Source organism: Trichoplusia ni, chromosome 16 (genome assembly GCF_003590095.1).
Source record: "Trichoplusia ni isolate ovarian cell line Hi5 chromosome 16, tn1, whole genome shotgun sequence".
Taxonomy (NCBI): Eukaryota; Metazoa; Arthropoda; class Insecta; order Lepidoptera; family Noctuidae; genus Trichoplusia; species Trichoplusia ni.
Genome location: NC_039493.1, coordinates 394171 through 414202, shown reverse-complemented (window position 1 = coordinate 414202; position 20032 = coordinate 394171). Strand labels below are relative to the sequence as shown.

At 39.5% G+C, this 20032-nt stretch overlaps 2 protein-coding genes across 3 annotated transcripts; both read right to left on the bottom strand.

Moving 5' to 3' along the window:
* Nucleotides 1–76: 76 nt before the first annotated feature.
* On the bottom strand, nucleotides 77–19843 carry LOC113502227 (transcription elongation factor SPT6). The gene is made up of 24 exons (XM_026883717.1): nucleotides 19653–19843; nucleotides 19479–19569; nucleotides 18641–18840; nucleotides 18050–18169; nucleotides 17516–17676; nucleotides 17027–17160; nucleotides 16643–16758; nucleotides 16232–16404; nucleotides 15176–15329; nucleotides 14693–14835; nucleotides 14199–14333; nucleotides 13679–13833; nucleotides 7696–7817; nucleotides 7289–7473; nucleotides 6565–6730; nucleotides 6024–6166; nucleotides 5388–5482; nucleotides 4750–4930; nucleotides 4203–4389; nucleotides 2996–3928; nucleotides 2524–2771; nucleotides 2180–2384; nucleotides 1999–2095; nucleotides 77–1919 (listed from the first exon to the last, which is right to left on the bottom strand). The coding sequence occupies exons 1-24, from the start codon at nucleotides 19689–19691 to the stop codon at nucleotides 865–867; spliced, it is 5238 nt and encodes a 1745-aa protein (XP_026739518.1). The 5' UTR covers nucleotides 19692–19843; the 3' UTR covers nucleotides 77–864.
* LOC113502228 (piggyBac transposable element-derived protein 4-like) lies at nucleotides 9200–13065 on the bottom strand. 2 transcript variants are annotated; one of them, XM_026883719.1, is made up of 5 exons: nucleotides 12755–13065; nucleotides 11450–11923; nucleotides 11297–11362; nucleotides 11120–11206; nucleotides 9200–10979 (listed from the first exon to the last, which is right to left on the bottom strand). In XM_026883719.1, exons 3-5 carry the CDS (start codon nucleotides 11357–11359, stop codon nucleotides 9264–9266), a joined length of 1866 nt encoding a protein of 621 aa, XP_026739520.1. In that variant the 5' UTR covers nucleotides 11360–11362; nucleotides 11450–11923; nucleotides 12755–13065; the 3' UTR covers nucleotides 9200–9263. The 2 variants fall into 2 exon arrangements, with proteins under 2 accessions (XP_026739520.1, XP_026739521.1); XM_026883720.1 differs by lacking the exon at nucleotides 11450–11923.
* Nucleotides 19844–20032: the final 189 nt, after the last annotated feature.

Below are 20032 nucleotides of genomic sequence, written 5' to 3'. Positions count from 1 at the left end.
AGACTTTTTTTAAAGTAATTAGCAAATAGGTAAATGGGTGGAGGTAAATAATGGTAGAAAATGAAACTGCGTGATATCATTGTCATAATTTTTATTGGTTTCAAGAGAATTGTCGTGAATAAATTATGAAAAGTTCCATTACTCACTAACCATAGCTAAGGCAGATGCTGAGTTTGCGTTTTGACATATTTCTTCAAACAGATTTATTTATTGCTCCATCATTGAGTCATATTTTGTCATATATTAGGTTCATATTTGCTTTCAGACAAGCGTCAAAGGAATCAGAAATAAACAGTTGCGTAGAACAATAATATTACTTATAAAAGATGCAATATACAGCGTAAGCAACAAATTAATACATTGCACAGATATAAACATGCAATTTGACGATTATATGAAAGCAGTCTTAACAGGTAATGTTCTTCATTGTCATGTAGGTACCAACATCCTTGGTATAATAAAGTTATATCATTGGCTACGTATTCTGAAATTATTTTAATTAAAATCGTCATAATTTCATATCATGGACACAATCCGCTTAGGTATAAATATCATTAATTTTACTATGCTAATCGAGGCGCCATAGCTGTTCAAGTACAACGGAGGCTGGCGATAACAAGAGTACATTCGAAACTCTCATTGATTATAATCGGATTCTAGCTAACTATACAGTCAGTGGTCGAGACTCGCGGGATGCGGACCGGAGTCTGCTGAACAACTGAGCTGTCACTTATCTAGTGAACGTGGTCCTAGTCGGGAGCGGTCGGGTCGAGGGAGTTTATACAGGTGCGGAAACGTACGAACAACATCAGCGAATACTGTACAAGTCCTCGCGGGTCAGCCGCGGGTCATAGTCTGCCAGCTCTAGTTCTCGTCGTAGAGCGGCGTGGCGTCGCCCAGCGACATGGAGCGCGGCGACGTGTTGGTGTGCGGCGTGGAGCGCAGCGAGTGCGCGCGCGACGAGCGCCCGGACGAGTGCGCGTGCGGCGTGCGCGGCGTGCGGGACGCGCGCGAGTCGCGCCCGTCACGCCCGTCACGGCTGTCCCGCCCGTCGCGCCCGTCTCGGCTCTCGCGGCCGTCTCGCCCGTCGCGACTCTCCCGGCCGTCTCGTCCCTCTCGCCCGTCCCGGCCGTCGCGGCCCTCCCGCGGAGTCGCCAGGGAGCGCGAGTCTCGCGGCGTGCCGGAGGGGTCGCGGTTGTTGCGGCGGATCCAGTCCTCGGCGGCCTTCTGCCAGTCGGCGGGCTCGGTGTAGCCGGGGGGAGCGTGCTGCGCGTGCGAGGCGTGCGACGCGTGCGACACGTGCGCCAGGTGCGGCGCGGCGGTGGGGGCGCGGCGCGGGGCGGGCGCCAGGAAGTCGGGCTGGCGGGGGGTCGTGGCGAAGGGCGTCATGTAGGGAGTCTGCGCGGAGGGCGTGTAGGGCGTGTTGATGTAGGCTGGACCAGGCGTGTGGGCGGGCGTGTGGAAGGCAGGCGTGTGGTTAGCCGGTGTGTGGTAAGCGGACGTGGGCAGTGGCGTGCGCGGGGCAGGCGTGCGGGCCGCTGTGGCGGGCGGCGGCTCACGGAAGTGCTCCTTGAACCAGCGCAGCAGTCCGGGCAGGGAGTCGAACGTGCGCTGTCGGTACTTGTACCCGTCCGGCGTCACGGACACGTACTCGTGCGTGCAGCGCGCTCGCGGCAGGTACGACAGCAGGAAGCGCCCGGGGTAGTTCTTGGCGGCTGAGATCACGTAATGGATCTTGTTGGGGTTGCGCGCTTTCTCCTCCTTCAGCAACTCCTCAGCCTTGTCTCGCATGCCCCCGAGCGGCTTGTAATACTTGTAAGCGATTAGATCACGCGCGTGCCCCGCCATTGGAGTCACATACCTAGCTATAATTTCATCTAAATCTTCAAACTCGGAGCCTTGAATCCATAAACTTCGACCTTTAAAAAAACAAATATTCTTTTGATTTTGAACCAAAATAACAAAAATCATCCTCAAATAAAGAAAATAACTACAAACCTAACGAGAATGCGTTTTCTTTTCCCTCTTCCCGCACGTCGATGTGTTGATAAATGCCGTCTGCTACTTTCCACGTCACTGTGAGGTGATCGGAACCCTAGGACAAGAACCAGGATATATAGTTTTCCGACCACAATAACCTAAATAAACTTTAATTACATGGTCATAGGGTTTATTTTACCTTGCTACTAGGCCGGACTATGACCTCCCCTTGCGCCATCTTATCCATGAGTTTCTCGGCCTCCGCGAACGATATGTTATGGAAAGCGGGGTGCACGATCACTCGCTTCACATACTGCATTCGTTCCTTCGTCTGTTTCGCCTCTTTCTCTTTACGGAGATCCTTGTCTTCTGATTCTTGATCGTAATATGGATCTTTAGGAGGTCTATGACGGAAAAACAAAACATTTTTAATATATTTATGTTTAGTACACAGTAGTAGTAACAGCCTGCGTAGACACACTGTCGACATTATTATAACTCTAAATGTATCATTAACTACCTCATAAAGAAGCAAACTCTCACCTCCACTCTTTATTCTTATCCAACAAATCTGAGGATTTGGACGAGCAGTCTACTGAGAACCTCTCGACATCTATCTTGAGTATCCTACAATGTACAGTCTGTCCGATTCGTACGCGTTCTGTAGGATCCGCTACGTGTCTGTCCGAAAGATTCTTTATGTGGATGTAGCCTGAGAGGCCGTTGTCGAGACGGATTCGGACGCCCGTCGCCTGGCCAGGACACGCGCCGGCGTCGAAGTGGTTCCATACCTGTGGAAAGGGGATTATTTTGTGAAATGCAATAATGAAAACAAAGCGCGAGGTAAATATTAAATCAAAAATGTATACAGCGAAATCTAGCTGAATGGGGATGACATGCACAGAAAACTATTATTCCTTATTTAGATGGAATAACAAGTTGTTTACGAGTTTGATGATTAGTCTACAAATAATTTTGTATAGGAATAGATTTAAGGAACATCGAGTTAACGTACCTCGGATAACTCAGGGAAGTCATTTTTATGACAGAAGGGGCACTCCCAAAGTCCAGTCTCATCATTTCTTACGGGGTTAGCTTGGTCCAACATTTCCCTTTGGGGTTTCCTATGAGTAATACCAATAACTGACGCCAACACCATCTTGCCGACGTAGAAAGTCTCTGGCGTCTCTTTTGTTAGAACATCGAACATTTCTTCAGCTGTCGGCGAGCGATAAGCAACCCTAAGGTCCTTATACCTAGAGTTCAATTCTTCTCTAATATCGTACAGAGTGATACTTTTGTTGCCGAAGCCTTGCCGCTCCAATTCTTCGGCGAACGCATCTAAGTCCAAGTCTTTCAGTCTTTCGGGGGCTTCTAATATTTCTTCGAGTGCTCCGGCGGGGTTGGCGTCCTCGTCCTCGTACTCCAGCGCGTCGACGGCCATCTTTCGTGCCCACTCGTACGTTTCCGGATGCACTCGGGAGCCGTCGAGCACTTCTATGTACGCCTCAGTACTGTCACCGAGACTACTAGTATCTATTTTTATGAAACCTGAACAGTTGATGAAGACTTTGGGTCCCATATGACAAACAGTCACGAGTTGTGTTCTGTTTTCTAGTTTCTGGTTTGTTTGTTTGAAGAGTTTTATTAGGGCTTGTGCTTTCCTAGGTCCCAGGCCGCAGACGAACTGTAGCAGTTCAGTCCCCCGACCGGTTAGAACTGCTTCATTGACGTCTACACCTACTTCGTTCACACGATTAACAAATTCTAGTTCTATACCTTCTAATAAATCTTCTTTAGTTATTTGATCTTGTAGGGTATGGTATCTTAGGCACATAATTTCCTCGTCTGGACCGCATAGTTGCGAGATTTCCATTAACGGATCTTGCAACAACCGTGCTTGGCAAATCGCTTGACGAAGGATATCAGGATATTCTCTAAAATCATTCTGTGAACAAAAATGTGCACTTTGAACTTGAGCTTAGCTTCCAATAAAGTATTTTTTTTATATGTATACATATACTAAATCAATCCATAAAGAATATTCTTACAACACCTTAATAGCATCGGCAAGAACAAATAATAGGCAGTTTCGACAAGAGACAAATTACCAAAAATGAACGAAGGGTGACGCTTAGTAGCGTACAATTAAACCACTTTTAGTTCCTACTTCCAAACATCATTCCTCAATCTTCATTCCACTTATTTCGATCATTACTCACCCGTCCACGTATACTATTACTATAGATCTTGCTGATATGGTTGTCAGCGATCTCTATCGGTATCCTTGGGAACTGCTCGTCCTCCACCAGCTGTTGCACGCAGTCCGACACGTCGGCCTTCACGTTCAGCGCCTCACGAGACTCGCCACCGATCACTATCACGTGAGGCTTCTTGCGTAAAATAAACCTGAGGTGAGGAAGTTTTCGTGTATAGAGAGAAATCAAGTTTCCTATAGTGGAATTACTAATTTGAAATCAAGATGAAGGTAACTTTATCATTGTCTAACTGTGAAATGTTTATGATTAAGTTACCCATAGAAATGAATAAAATAGTCTCATAAAAAAATGAACTTTCTATGCTAATATACATTTATCTGACGACTAACCCTGAATGAGAGAATTATGGTTTAAAAACTATAATAACTGGCAGAGAAAGTATTTTTTTACAAAAGGAACATTTCAAATAAACTAAGTTCTAAAATACTTTGTAAAAAGACGGTTGGCACGTTCCTAGTGCAGTGTGTGGGTGCCTGTCCGGGCAGCTTACCGTCGCAGCGCGGTCATGTCGGCGTCCTTGTTCTGCCGCTCGAGCGCGTCCCAGGCGTTGCGGCGGTGCAGCAGATGCGGCAGTCGCAGATGGTCGGCCACCTCGCCGCCGCCCGCCACCACGCACGCGAACGCGCTGTGCGCGCGGTCCGGCACGTACGCTATGGATAGCACGCGCAGGCCTGCAACAAACGACACCGTATAGTTAGAAATCTGTCGCAGTTCCGCAATAAATTCTCCTACCGCGGGTCTAAGGAGAAACAAGGAGCACCCTTGCACATCATATTTCGCAATGTTGAATTTATAACTATTTTATGTGTACATAAATTATTACATAAATAAATGAAAAAATTGACGCATGACGAAATACCCAATAAAGTTTCACTTCAATAAATGAAACAATATTTCTAAAGAGTTTCAGAAAAGTGCAAACCATATATTACCGCATACTACCCCACCTCGTAGAGGAATGAAATATTTCTCCACACGATTTGAGTTATGGCATGTCCGTATCGCTTAACGTACGCACGGACACGCAACGTCACGTCCGTCACGCACTACATTCAGGTCACATTGAAGTCACGATCCATCACCTCAACTCTATCACGGAATACTTAGTCTTGATAATAATATAATCACCATTAGATGCATCCCACTCTTCATCATCATCGTCCGACACTCTGGACTCATACGGCGCCACCTTCAACCAGTCATAGAGCCGCCGTCGACAACATCTGTAAAGGAAAGCTATTTAAAAAGGTCTTATATAACAGCCACAATACCGTACTTTACGAAACACGTAAACAAGGTCAAAAATACTGAAGACAATCATGAACAATGAAAGCACAATAAAGAAAACGAACTCAAATTTACGAAAATACATTTTTTTCTACCTGTCCATTGCAATTTGATCTTTATTTGGCAGCGATTTCACAAAAATCACAAAAGCTACAAAAAATCTCAACGATCCCGCGACACGTCGCACACATAGGGTTGAGCGTGGTGACCTATACGTATACCACTATCAGTTCAACATACTCATTCATCATTCATGCAACTTTACCTCATCAAATCCCTACTAATATTATAAATGCGAAAGTAACTCTGTCTGTCTGTCTATCTGTTTGTCTGTCTGTTATGCTTTCACGTCTAAACTACTGAACCGATTTTAATGAAATTTGGTACAGAGATAGAGTTGACCTTGAGAAAGAACATAGTTTTTATCCCGGACTTTTGAAGAGTTCTCTTGAAAACATTCTCATTCCCCACACTTACTTGAGCACATATTCCTTGGATTCCTGCAGCAGTACAGCTTGTAGCTCCCGCCTGAGCTCGGGCATCACTATCTTGGTGAGCGCGATCGTCACAGCGTCAGCGCGCAATTCGTTCCATGCTTCTACTGTCGCCGCGAACTCGTCCTAATACATATAAAAACGTTCGTCAAAAACGGTTTTAGACTTTACGCTTGATTTTCGATCGAATCAAATCATTCGACTTACACTCCAATGTATAGTTTGCAGAATTATAAGGCTCTAGACAGACGGACTGCATTTCAACTGCAATCCAACTGCAAATTTGCAGTTCTATTGCAGTCGTGTCAACTGCATTCAAACTCCAAATTTGCAGTTGGATTGCAGTAGACCCTAACAAAATGATTAAAGGTATTGTGAGCAGTCTGCAAGTGAGTACTTCTTAAAGAGTTTTGAGTGCACTGATATCAAAAGGTATCTTCAAAAGTACGTCGTTACATATTGCATCTAATTTAACAGTAATTATTACTCTAACTTATTTTTCACCAGTTTTCCTAAGAACTAACCTTTTGATAGAGTTGTTTCAGTTCCTCCAAGTAACTAGGGCTGGTGTTGCCTTCAATTTGTTCGCTGATACTGATCTCTAGAAGCTTGTCCTCTTGTGCCATCGTCAATTTTAGGAACTGGTCGCCTGTCAGGTCTCGTACTGGCTTCTTTTTTAAGTATTTTAAACTGTGTATCAAACAATGTTATTTTAAACACAATGTCGTTGCGTTAGAAACAAACATTACGTTTTTTTCTGGTACAGCACAAAATTTGTTATTATGAAAAAAAAAGCCTTTGACAACAAGTTAGCAAGGTGATGAAAAAGTCATCAATACTCGAACTAAGTTTTTAATAAGGTGCAGCGCATATGACAGACTTTTTGACGCGCAGATTACGTGACCTACTTTTTAGTCTGTGAAAATAGAACTTATGCAATTATATGCAGTAACGCACACGCGCGCCACGCAGACTTTTTGAGCGCCGCAGACTCGACAGCACAAAAAGTGTGCCGTCTGCGCTGCACCTAAAGCTCACTTACATGCGAACAAGTGGCATTAAATATTAAATTTGAAGACTGTTATTGTTGAGAATCGGGCAAAACTTGTACTACCGTGAGAATGATGCGATGGACATAATGTAAATATTAATCCAATCATATGTATTTTATAGTGATATGGTTACTGTTTGTAGCCGAGTGTTTCGGGTGTGTATGCTAGTGGTACCTATATGTATATGTATAGTTACCCGAAGCAGGCGTGGTTCTCGTCGATCTCCTTGAGTCCGCGCGGCGTGGGGCGCACGCAGAGCGTGGCGCGGTCCCGGAGCGCGTCCCGCAGCGTGGCGCGCAGCAGCGGCTCGCGCGCCAGCTGCACGCCGCACATGTACACCGCGCGACGGACCACCTCCGCCGCGGAACCCACCGCGCCCGTCTGCACACAACACATGGAAAACTTACACCACAACAGGACATGCACGTCTGATATAAGACACACGGAGAGCATGACGTGCGCCTCCAATTGACACCATTTGGTCAGATCAACATTCAAAATACGCTATCCTGTTATAAAAATCTACACCCCAATAAGTGAAAAGTAAAACTATTCTGACTAATTAAGAAACAACCAAATCTAATTGATCAGAGATACACTTACATATTCAGCAGCGGCCTCTAGCGGCGGTATAGGCTGTTGTTCAACCTCATGCCGCTGGTAATTGTCGCGCACATTCTCAGCGAACTGTTCCGGTGTTAGACCAAACTTCTTCACCAGTGGTTCTGTAGCAAAAATGATATCCATTGCATTATGGATTCAAAAGTCATCTAACTGATCAGACATCATCTGAAGTTGTAAATAGACAGATATTTAACCTTTCGTGTGATTGACCCACGCTCGTAATAATTACCGTCGTATGCACGGCCGAAATGAAATGGCGCGAGGAAGCGGCGAGCGTTCCTTTGTATGTGTGTGTAAGCATTTTAAATTTCGCGCCATAACATAGACCGGTGATACAGGATGTTTATTTTTGATTGTTGAAAAATCTTTAATGCTGGATTAGAAATAAAAAACGTGTACAAAATTGTATCTTTTTATTTATTAAATTATTAACAAACATTAAAAGTTGTTCCTTATAATTAGTTACAAATAAAAAAAAATTAATTGGTTTATTTTAATCTAAAAAAATTTCCTTTCTTTTTTCTTTTTATTGTCTTTTTAAATCTTTTCGTTTCCATTCCTTCTGAATTTTTCAAGATCAATTATAATTTACGTCGCCTCCTTCTATTCAAAATCTGATCTTGCAAAATTTATAATTGAAGCAATGGAAACAAAAATACTTAAAAAGACAATAAAAATAAAGGAAAAATTTCTAGGAAAAGGATAATTTTCTAAATAATGACAATAACCATAGAATAAAAATGACCACTTTACGGAAAAAGGAAGGGTAATGAGTTTGACACCCTATGTATGTATGTATGTATCTGAATCGGTTGTTAGACCGTAGCTCAAAAAGTACTCATCAGATTTTGACAAATGAGGTGTCGATTGATTCGTCTTAACACCAGGAGTGTCATAGGCTAGTTTTTTCTATAAAAAATAGGCTACTTTAAAAAAAAAGCCGATGAGACAGAAAAAGTTGCACTAAATAAATTGATTTCTTCACAAATAACGTACTTGCATTAGTTTTGATTCAATGAGTATTGAAATACCATTTGGCATTACAAATATTACTTAAAATAAATAAAAAATAAAATAGCAAAGATTGAATAATTAGAAATTGTTCGACCTGCTAGCGCCATCTCTTGTGTGTTGACCGTATTATTTGGAAATGCTCTAGACACGGTATTTGTCCTGAACGTGAAGTTTGAGTAATTGTCACAAGCCACCAAAAAGAGAAAAATAAAAATAAAAGTTATAAAAACTAAAACCCGACTACGGAAAAAAGCATCTGAAAAGTATGAAACAAGAATATATTCCAGAATCAACGAAATACGGTATAGTGAGCATCTCCAGGTTATGGCCGTATTCGCATGCCGTTATGATTTATGCGTGCTTATTTAAGTGCTTACAATGGCATGCGACTACGGCCATAACCTGGAGATGCTCACTACCGTATTTCGTTGATTCTGGAATATATTCTTGTTTCATACTTTTCAGATGCTTTTTTCCGTAGTCGGGTTTTTTTGTGGCACGATGTTAGTTATACCTACATTAGCGACAAAATTTTATAAATTTTCGAGAGTGTGGTATTCAATCCAACATTGACCGAGACAAAGGAACTTCTGACACTTCTGGCAAACGGTGTTAACTTCTTTCCGTATTTTTTTTAAGGAGCAACGAACGCAGCGGTTTCTTTTAATTTTGTTTCTTTTGCTCCCCGCTCGATCTTCTAAAGAATCTGCATAGATTGGAAAGTGATTATCACCATCTAAGCGGAGAAGAGCAGGAGGATTTATTAGCCGAGATAAGGTCAAATTTGGGTATTTCTGAGCCAGTTGCTCCGCCAATTTATATCTGAATTGCCTGTGGCTGAGGGGATTTGTGCTGTTCTCGCGATGTATGATAAAAATGTTCAAAATGCTAACATTTATTAGCCGTTTGAACACTTTCAAGTACCATTTCATCCCCCTTTTGCGTTCCATTAAGTACATGGACAGCATTTGATCTTTTAAATCTACACCGCCCATGTACTTATTGTAGTCGTGCACAACCACAGGCTTCAATATTTGTTGTCCTGCTCTTCTTCCAGGCAACATGTCCGCATTGTGGTAAGTCGACACTGTGGTTACTAATTTAACGTCTTTCCAGGATAAGACAGATACGTCACCACAGTGTCTACTTACCACTGCTGCTTTTTGAAGTTTCCTTTCGTTGAGAATTTGTATGTCCCTCGGTGTCCCCATTCTTCGCCTGTTCAGAGTTCCGATGACATCGGTCTTATTCAACTTTAAAAATCGTGTCAAAGTAACTGAATTATAAAAGTTATCCATTACAAGACAGTGACCTTTGTTGAGGAATCTTTGCATGAGCCTTAGCACCACTTTCGCACTTGCGCTCGTAAAGCCATACAAGGAGTCCTCCGCAGAGTCCCCTGTCTGTGGATATTTTTTTCCCGTGTAAACCTCAAATTTGAGCAAATAGCCTGTAACCGCCTCGCAAAGTTCATAAAATTTGATACCAAACCGTGCTGCTTTTGTACGGATACACTGAATCCAACTCAAGCGTCCTTTAAAAAGCAGCAACGATTCGTCAATGCTTATTTCTCTGCGAGGCGTGTACATGCTATTAAACTTTTTATTACAATGGTCAATGATGGGTTGTATCTTAGCAACTTTACGATCGGAACCATGAACACTGATAGTATTGTTATCGACAAAGTGCAGGAAACGCATGAGTAGCCAGTACCGTTTTATACTCATAAGTTTACGAAAACCTGGCATGGCCAGGGTACCCGTGCTCCAGTATTCACTCACACGTCCTGCGACCATCAGCGACATAAAAATCATCACCGCAAAGAGCTTGTACAGCTCATCAGTAGTGGTTTCTACCCAATCATTTAATCGAGAATGCGCCGAGATACCGTCCGGTAACTCGGATGCTTGCGCTATCGTTTGCCAGGCATACTCGTTGGTCTGTGCCACAATACTGTTCATTATATCGTGATCCCAAACATGAGTGAATAGCTTCAGAGGATCTGTTTCCTTAATATTGGGACCTCGCTCGCCTGCCTGGGAATAAACTTCCGGTTGACCTCTAAATGTACTATAATCGCTTGACCAATTGAAAGATTCAGACAGCCTCTCGTGTTCTTCGGGATCTTCCTCAACATCTTCGGCTGTCTCTTCCAGGATAGCTCGAAGCTCCTCCAGCGACATAGGTTCCTCCTCTTCCTCACTGCCCGAATCCACTCTTAGCTCCTCGCCTAATGGCCCACTGAGTATCTACAAGAGTAAATTGCCATTTATGATAATTCTTTTTGATAATGTGACAAATATAATCATATTCATTTATAATTAATCAGAGGGAGAATGCGTGCAAAACTCTAAAAATAAAAAGTAAAAAAAAATTGTTAAATATCTACCTCGGAATAAGACATATCAAGGTCATGAGGCCTTTGATTAGGCTGCCAATCATAATCGTCGTCATCGGGAAAATGTCTTCCGGTACCCTACAAAGATGAAAATTGAAAAAAATATTTACTTGTTAGAATTCCCTGATTAACAAAAATATTTGATACAAATATTTATTAGCAGCATACCACACTTTTTGAAGTGCTGGCTTCGGGAAGCCCGACGTCGTCAATAATTCGGTCTGGCTCCATTACCTACGGTTATTTAGGATAGATTAGTTTTTTATTTATTTATTTATTTCAATGATGACAGAATGAAAGAAATAAAAAAAAAATCTGTACCAGTTAGTCAATTATGCCATTTAATAGTTTATTGGACGACGTAGATCTTGCCTAGTACCTTCTTGTGTCCACGTAGAGAAAATGAGTTAATTTGATTAAGAAATCAATTTTATTTTTGAAAATAAAAACATATTCTTCTTGGAATGATCTGATCAATGAATTTAAAAAAAGAATCAAATTAAAATTAAGAATTTATGAGCAACATTCGTCTGGGGGATAGTGATCATATACACTATAACCACATTTGCACCAGAAAAAATTTGATAGTAGAAGCCGACGAATTGTATTTCTACTCATGATGACACGGAAGTGCCTTATGGAGTTATTAACTTCCGTGTGGCAAATATGACAAATATTTTCCCGCAAGAAATGGGTTTCCTCCCATGGCCACATACACTCTCCTTTATAGCAAGAAATATAGTCGCGTTTATGCAAAAACCGGTCAAGATCCAGGACCACAACCATGATGAATTCCTAAAAAGAAGAGAAAACCACTAATGACTTATTGATACTTTCTGATATTTATTGCTTTCGCTTTTATAATATTATAAAGTTAAGATAGATACGCGAGAAAAACCGTGTGCAGAAAAATAGTTACGAAAACTTGGACGAAACCATATGAAACGCTAGTAGTTTTACGTGAGCGAAATCGATTAACAACACCAGTTATTTTTTTTTTTTTATATCATGAGCATGTATAGTATCGTTTATTAGTAAAAAATATTGAAATAGTAAAATAATATTGTTTTTTTTCATCTCGTTTCATTCCATTCCATCTCATTCCATTTATTTAATAACAAGTGTCAATAACGCCATAAAATGCGCAATTTATTTCATTGTCGCTATATACAGTTTACACTGCAATTATAATATATAGTTCAATATATCAATGGATTCAAACAAAACAACATACTGTACAAAAACATCAAGACTGACGTAACATGACGCCATTCGATTGCGTCATCTGCGTCACGTAAATGCAAGCCCTATTATGAGAATGTGTGCGTGCATTTTGCATGACCTTAGAAAATGTCAATTATTTTTCATATTCTGATAAAAAATGTACTAAAACCTTTATGCAATTCGAAAGTTAATGAAATTTCCTTTATAATGATATATAATAACGACATTTTTTTAAGATAGATGCAAATATAAATCGATAAGAAAATCAAAACATTGACAGAAAAAACATCGCGAGAGATTTGATCGTAGAAATATCACAAATCAAGTTAATAATACATTTATTTTCAATTGTTTTATGTTCTACATAATATAAACAAAAGCAAAATAGACAAGAATACTTACAGTTGTTTATTTTCGTGAGAATCACACAAAAGGAATTTCACCGGTCGCACGTGTCACCAGAATGCACTTGTTTTTACTTGTCGATCCCATTCCCATGACGAAATCCATTCAGTCTAATGGCCGCCCGTGACAGATTCATTCAGTACGTTTTCGTTGCAAAAAAAAATTTACCCAAAAGTCCAAAGAATAGAGAACAAAATCGCATTTAAAAAGTTTGTTAGTTTTGGACGTGGATCCACGCTTAGGCACACGAGGGTAAAGATTTTTCGAACGTGGATCCACGTCTAAAACACACGAAAGGTTAAAAATTATTTAAATACTGGTGCCAATTTTCTATCACCTTCTCTAATTTGAGTTTAATTTATGTCGTTCTTAACTACTTTAGTTTTTAATTTTACACATTTTAATTCTTAAGATCCTGTCGAAGTCGATGATTAAATAGAGAATGGAGTTTCTTATCGGTTCTTCTCCATACTTTTAGGAATGACATTTTGGAACCACACAACTAGATACATTACTACAACGTTTTAAGGGCCTGGCAACTGCCTATTTGAAATAACAACTTTTTGATTTTTATAAAAAAATAGGAGATTGTGGCTTTGCATAAGTCGTTAGATCATCTTTGTCATAACGAGTTCCTTCGTGTTTCGGAAGGCACGTTTAATTGTGGTCCCGGCTGTTATTCCTATATCTTTAACAGTTGTTACAGGTAGAACCTTTAAAGTCTGACAACCAGTCTAACCAAGGGGTATCGTGTTGCCCAGGTTACTGGGTTGAGGAGGTCAGATAGGCAGTCGCTCTTTGTAAAACATTGGTACTTAGCTGAATACGGTTAGACTGGAACCGACCCCAACATACTTGGGAAAAGGCTAGGCCGATGATTTTATGAAAAAAAAATCTAGTATACAAGCAGAGTATAAGTACCGAGGCCAGCCTTCCTGCACAGCTCGTAGGGCCCGGACCGCACGGCATACTTGACGTCGGTGACCGGCTCGTCGTCGGGCTCGGCGGCCTCCACCGCGGCCGCCGCCTCTTCCGGGTCCTCGCCGTTTTTGTCAGCCTCTTCACGTGCCATGCGTCTGTTGTGAGGATGTAACAAATTTTAATAGGAAAGGGTTCTTTGTTCAACCCTCGCTGGTTACTGGCTACTGATAGCAGGCGCCCTTTAAAGCACGTAGCGTTCAAACCTAGCATCGTTTTATTGTATTAGTTTATTAAGTCCCAGTTTTGATTTTCTCCGAAAATGTTATTTGATTCTTTAATAATTCGCCACGACACTAGAATTTTATTTTAAACCATTTGCTAACGTTCTAAACCACTTCCGCAAGTTTTTGCGATAGAGTAAAAATGGTTCACTAAATCTTAATTAAATCCATTTTCATTTTGTATTTTAAGAAAACATTACGTCTGGCTAATTAATGCTGGGGTGTAGTCAAAAACTTACTTCCTCTCCTCCAAATCTCTCTTCTTCTCCTTAGTTTTCTGCAACTTCTGCATTTCTGGCAAATCTGAAGAGTAGTAAAGGAGGAAGTGTGTGTGCACGTCGCGAAGTTCTTCCGGAGTCTGGACATTCTTCAACCTGAGTTAGAACAATAATATTGTCAACAACAAAAGTTACAAGAAAATCAACGCACGTCAAAAGTTATTTTATCACATACATAGTTATGCATATTAAAACAGAAATAAAGTCTTTTAACAACTCCAGTTTTTTAGTGTACTGCTTTCACTTAAATATCGATTTTGTGAAACTACCAGACCATATATTATAACATTTATAACTTTAAGGCCCGATTTTTCAATCGCCAGATAATTTTTATCTGAGGAATAAATATGGCCGTTTGACATATTTTCTATACAAAAGCTGTCAAAACGTCAAACTTATTGGTCAACTAAAAGTTATCTGGCGATTGAAAAATCGGCCCTAAATGCAATAAATACCTTTCAATATCTTCATCTTTGATCAGTCTCATATTTTCAGGGATAGGAGCGTCGGGGTTCTCCATGACCTTGTCCAACTGGAACTCTCTCATGTTCTCAAATAACTTCAGGAGGTTCTCCTTGCGTTGTTTTAGTTGACACCACTGGCAAAGAAATACCACAATATTAAATACAGGAAAACCATCAATTTTGAACCTAAGATTGAATGGACCAAGAACTTTTTGCATTTCCAGTCACAAAAGTGGCATGACACTCAATAAGGTTAATTAAACATAGCAAGTATGACCTCCAAAAACACCTCAAATATCCAAATTATGAATATAAATGTAAATTCATAATATTTATTCTCTATCAATATATTTTATTCCCTATAATGTATCATTATAAACCCAAAATAGTAGTTAACCTGCTAGCTGTATAGATTTGTACACAAGTGTATACTCAATTTTCGTCTTACTTTTGTGTATATAATAATAAACTTACTTTAGCATCATATTTATACACTTTCCACAGATCATTGATGCTGAGTTCTGGCTGCACATACTCCTTACGATAGAACGCTATGAAGGGTACTTCTAAAGTCTGGTTGCGCATGAAGTCCAATGCTTGACGAATCTTCGTTATTGTGCTGTTACCTCTGTAAATATTTGCTTTATTAAGTAAAGAACCAAAATAGAAGACATAGTTTAACTAGCGATTATCTAAAAACTTTGCGAAATAGGTACAAACTTAAATTGTTACTCTATATATCAACCAAGTCTACCAAGGTTTTCCGCTCGCATGACATAAAGCTCTCTACAAAAGTTGCAGTGGTCGGACCGTGTTCGAAACACGGAAGTACTAAGACGAGCTAATGTTAGTGGCATTGAGGCTTATCTAATGCGCCGACAGCTGCGCTGGGCGGGTCATGTCTCCCGGATGTCAGATGCTAGAGTAGCAAAGCGTGTCTTCTACTCAGAACTGCTAAATGGCAAGCGCAAGCAGGGTGGTCAACGTCTGAGGTACAAAGATGTGCTTAAACGCCACATGAAGAGATGCGACTTACATCCGTCACAGTGGGAGGCTATGGCCGCAGATAGAACAAAATGGAGGCGGACTATTAGGGACAAGGTATGGGATTTTGAAAACCGGCGAATAGAAGAGCTCGACGCGAGGCGAGAAGAGCTGAAGGCTCGACCACCCGCGGCCATCCAATATACATCGGAAGAGTGCTGACTTGCAGCGAATGTGGACGGACATTTACTGCAAAAATTGGCTTTGTCAGCCACTGGAGAGCACACCAGCGAAGCTCTCAAAATTAGTCGCAGATCCAAGTCGCTGTGGCCGAAATCGGTCAGGATATGTATATATATATACAACACCAATCAGTGACATAAACATCAGATATCACACACAGTTTTGAGGACTCAAGAATATACTCATTTGTTGCCTATCATAATTAATAGCCTGGTTAATATAGAAGAAAGAAGACTTTAATGTTAACCAACAGAAAATGAACATTATCACTTAGAACATAAGCATCATTTTGCAACAACTGACCTGCGCGACCTCTCCCTGGCCTCTTGCGGGTCGGGCTTGGACACGGGCGGCTTCAGGAACGCCTGCTTGTAAATCCATTCCGCTTCATCTTCTAACTCTGTGCTACCTTCTTCTACTGGCGTGATTGGAACTTCGCGAGTTTGCATGCGCTCAGGGACGTCTGTTTTTCGTATCTATAAGAAGTATATTATTAAGGTATGTATATCTACAGGGTCCAGTGAGTATTGAAGGTCAAGTTGTAATAGCTTTTATATATCTTAATGATGAGAATAAAGTATAAATGTAAATATTGTATGTAAATATATGACTTCCTGATTTTTCAATCATTGTACATGGACATTTTTTAACACAGGTTATATCCTGACAAAGTCGTACAGGTAAGATATCTAATAAATTATGACAAGTACTAACCTCATTATCCAAATCAGTGAAGTGACTTCTCTTCAACTCGCTGGGCTCATAAATCTCAAATATAGATTTCTTACTTGGCCTTTTGGCTTTGCCTTTCTTTGTTCTACGTTTTTCACCTAAAAACGAAATAGTATTATAGTCAATTAGTTGTAGCGCCCTACCATTCATATGAAAGCATGTTGTTCTCCTAGCCTTCTTTTAGTACTTCATGCAGTCTTAATATTAATAATAAACAAACATTAAACGCGAAATGAAACAGAATAATATGTTTTTCAATCCCACAGCTAGTCTGCTGCTAAAGACCGAAAGTCACAAATCGGATTACGTTTCATACACTCTCATGACGCACTGACATAACACAAGTAATTTTCTAAGTCAACTTACCTTCTTCTTCTTCGTCTTCCAGATACTCATCCAAGTCTTCTTCATCCTCATCCTCATAGTCCTCCTCACCATACTTCTCGAACTCATCATAGTCAAAGTCCACACCAAAGATGTCTTGACCTTCTTGTAGGGACCTGGTGAAATATACAAAAATTTCAATGTATGGTACAGAAAGGAACCGATCAATATTGACTGTGTATGGTTTAAGTATCAAACTAAATTAAGTAAACGTGAGCATAGTATAGGTGAGGGAGTATTTTCACGAGTTTCCAGCACCGCGCGGTAGATGCTTTACTGTAAATATGACAAATATGGAAAATAAATCGTATAAAATAAAATACGCGCCTATAAAGTTATACAGAAATCTTTTAAAATGCTGGCTTTTTCTGCAATACGCAAACAGAATAACAAAAAGGAATATTTCACTTTAGCACAAAAGTACAATTATCAGCAAACTTTCATTACAACTATCAGTCCGTAATAACTTACGCATCAGTAAATATAGGTTTTCGTTTCTTCTTTCGCTCAGCTATGGGTCTGCCGTCATCATCTACGATGAAGTCATCTGCGTCTGACTCTAGGTCTTCATTGTCATCATCATACTCCGCCTCGCCGCGGGGAGCCGCCGACTCTGAACGATTCTCATCCTCCTAAACACATAAGAGAAGTTAAAAACTATATATTAATACTGAAATAGCATAGCTACAGATGTTCCATTAAATTTTAATACTTGGGTTTTTCGCTTCTGGCTAATGAACAAAGAAAACATTCAATTTACTACCAAATTAAGTAAACAAATGTTAATTCATTAGCAGATTAACCAGCAATACAAAATTGATAATGAAATTAGCTGGTTATGACAATCACCATTACAGAGAGTACATGGCCAAGTGTCTGAATATAGAGGTAACATACACTTTCTATTGCTTGGTGTTTAACATAATTAAAAAAAAGTGTTATCATGTAGTATAAAAATAAGTGACAGTACTCTTCTGTTAATATAGTAAGCAAAATAACACAAACCTCATCAGAGCCTCCAACAAAGAGTTTCTCAGCGATGACCTCTCTCTCCAGCTCTGGATCATCATTCCCTTCATTATCACTGTCATCATCTTCTAACCGCCTCAACCGTTTGAACTTATTCTGTAACAATACATCATATTAAAAACATTCAGAATTTCTGTTAATAATTCAAACTTTCATAGTAGAAAAAGTAATTTATCTATTAATCAAAACAAAGTTTAGTCTAAAACATTTATAAGACTTTAAAAAATCACATGGTAAAATAATACTGAATAAATTAAATAGATAATATATCATGAGTTGTGATTGCTCTCCTGCATATCAAACAAGAGTACTGCAAGAGTTGAATTTGAACTTATAGAATAAAAGAATTAAATGTATTTAAAATAATAATACACATTTTGAACTACAACGTTAGATGTGTGACCGTGTACATAAAATGTAATTTTTTTTTTATAGGCAAGAGTTAGATGGAAAAATATCTATTTAGAGGCTAAATATCTGAGGCAGTATGAAGTTTAATTAAAGAGGTAAATTATACATAAATAGCAGTTATATGCAAATAGCATTAATTGATTATGTTCTACATACCCTAGCAACTTTAACACCAAGATTTTCTTCAATGAGGTCATAATCCTCATCCTCCAGTCGATCATCCAGCTCATCATCGCTTTTCTTTCTTTTCTTTGGTCCAGCACTAGCATCTGAATCTTCCCCATCACTACCAGACTCCTCTATAGGTGCATCATCTATCAAATCTTTAAGTTCTTCACGGAGTCTTTCCTCATCATCTGTAATACAATTTCAGTAATTCTTAACATAATCTATATTTTCATTTAAAAATATCTTCTATTGTTAATCTTGCTGTCTACTGCTGTACTTTTTAATGACTGGACTATAAAAGACACAGCTTGCATGGTAGTCAGATGAGAAATGTTAGCCCTGATTGAGCTAAAAAGATGAGCAGAAGTGATGATATATCCTACTTACAGAATAACACATTTCATTTAAATGTACTTCCTATTGTAATTATGTTACTACAGTTGATACTTCTGAGTTCATTGTACTCTCAATAACCATGCTTGATCCCGTTCTGATTAGCATTTTAAGAGACTTATCTAGAAAAAACTCAGTAGTAGCTTAATAAAGAGTTATATATCAAGGAATTAAGTACTGAAATTATTAAAAAAAAAGTTAAATTTGACTTTCGAGAATGACACATTTTTGAGTCACATGTATAAACAAAGAAGTATGTCAACATTTCTAGCTGTTTATAATATCAATGCGATACGAAATAAATGATAGAATACAGTATTAGCACTAAGCGCTTTAATCGACACCTATCAACATAACGGTACAGAGTTACTGTGTTTACTAAATGATAAAATGACTTAGCAATGTAAGAGAAAGTACACGATGTCAACATTACCTTCTTCGTCTTCATCCTCATCGTCACTTTGCACGGCTGCTTTGCGTTTTGGTTTCTTGCGCTCTGCTGGCTGTTCGTCTTCAGAATCGACCTACAAACACCCATCAACCATTGTCAGAAACTACGCAATCGTAATCATATCGTATACAAGCCCCTAAGAAAATTTTTACTAACCTCGCTTTCCTCAGCTTCTGACTCCAGAAAATCAGCCATGATAACTTATAATTAGCTAAGAAGAGTAATACTTTAAACTTAAATAATTGATTACCTAGTTAAATGCTACTATAATTGTAATTTCTACAATTAACTAAAAACTATAATTTTCGCTTGAAAATATGACACGAACGAAAGAGTGAGAATGAACCACAGATTATAGCAGCAGTTTCAGTTTAACGGATTTAAGAACGAACAAGATTTTTTGGCATATATTTTTAAGTTTTTACAACTCAATAATATCTCACATTATTAAAATTTCTACTTATAAAAATACTTACAATGTTAATAAGAAAATTTTTACTTATAAAATTAAATGTTTCTCTTATTTCCGCACAGTT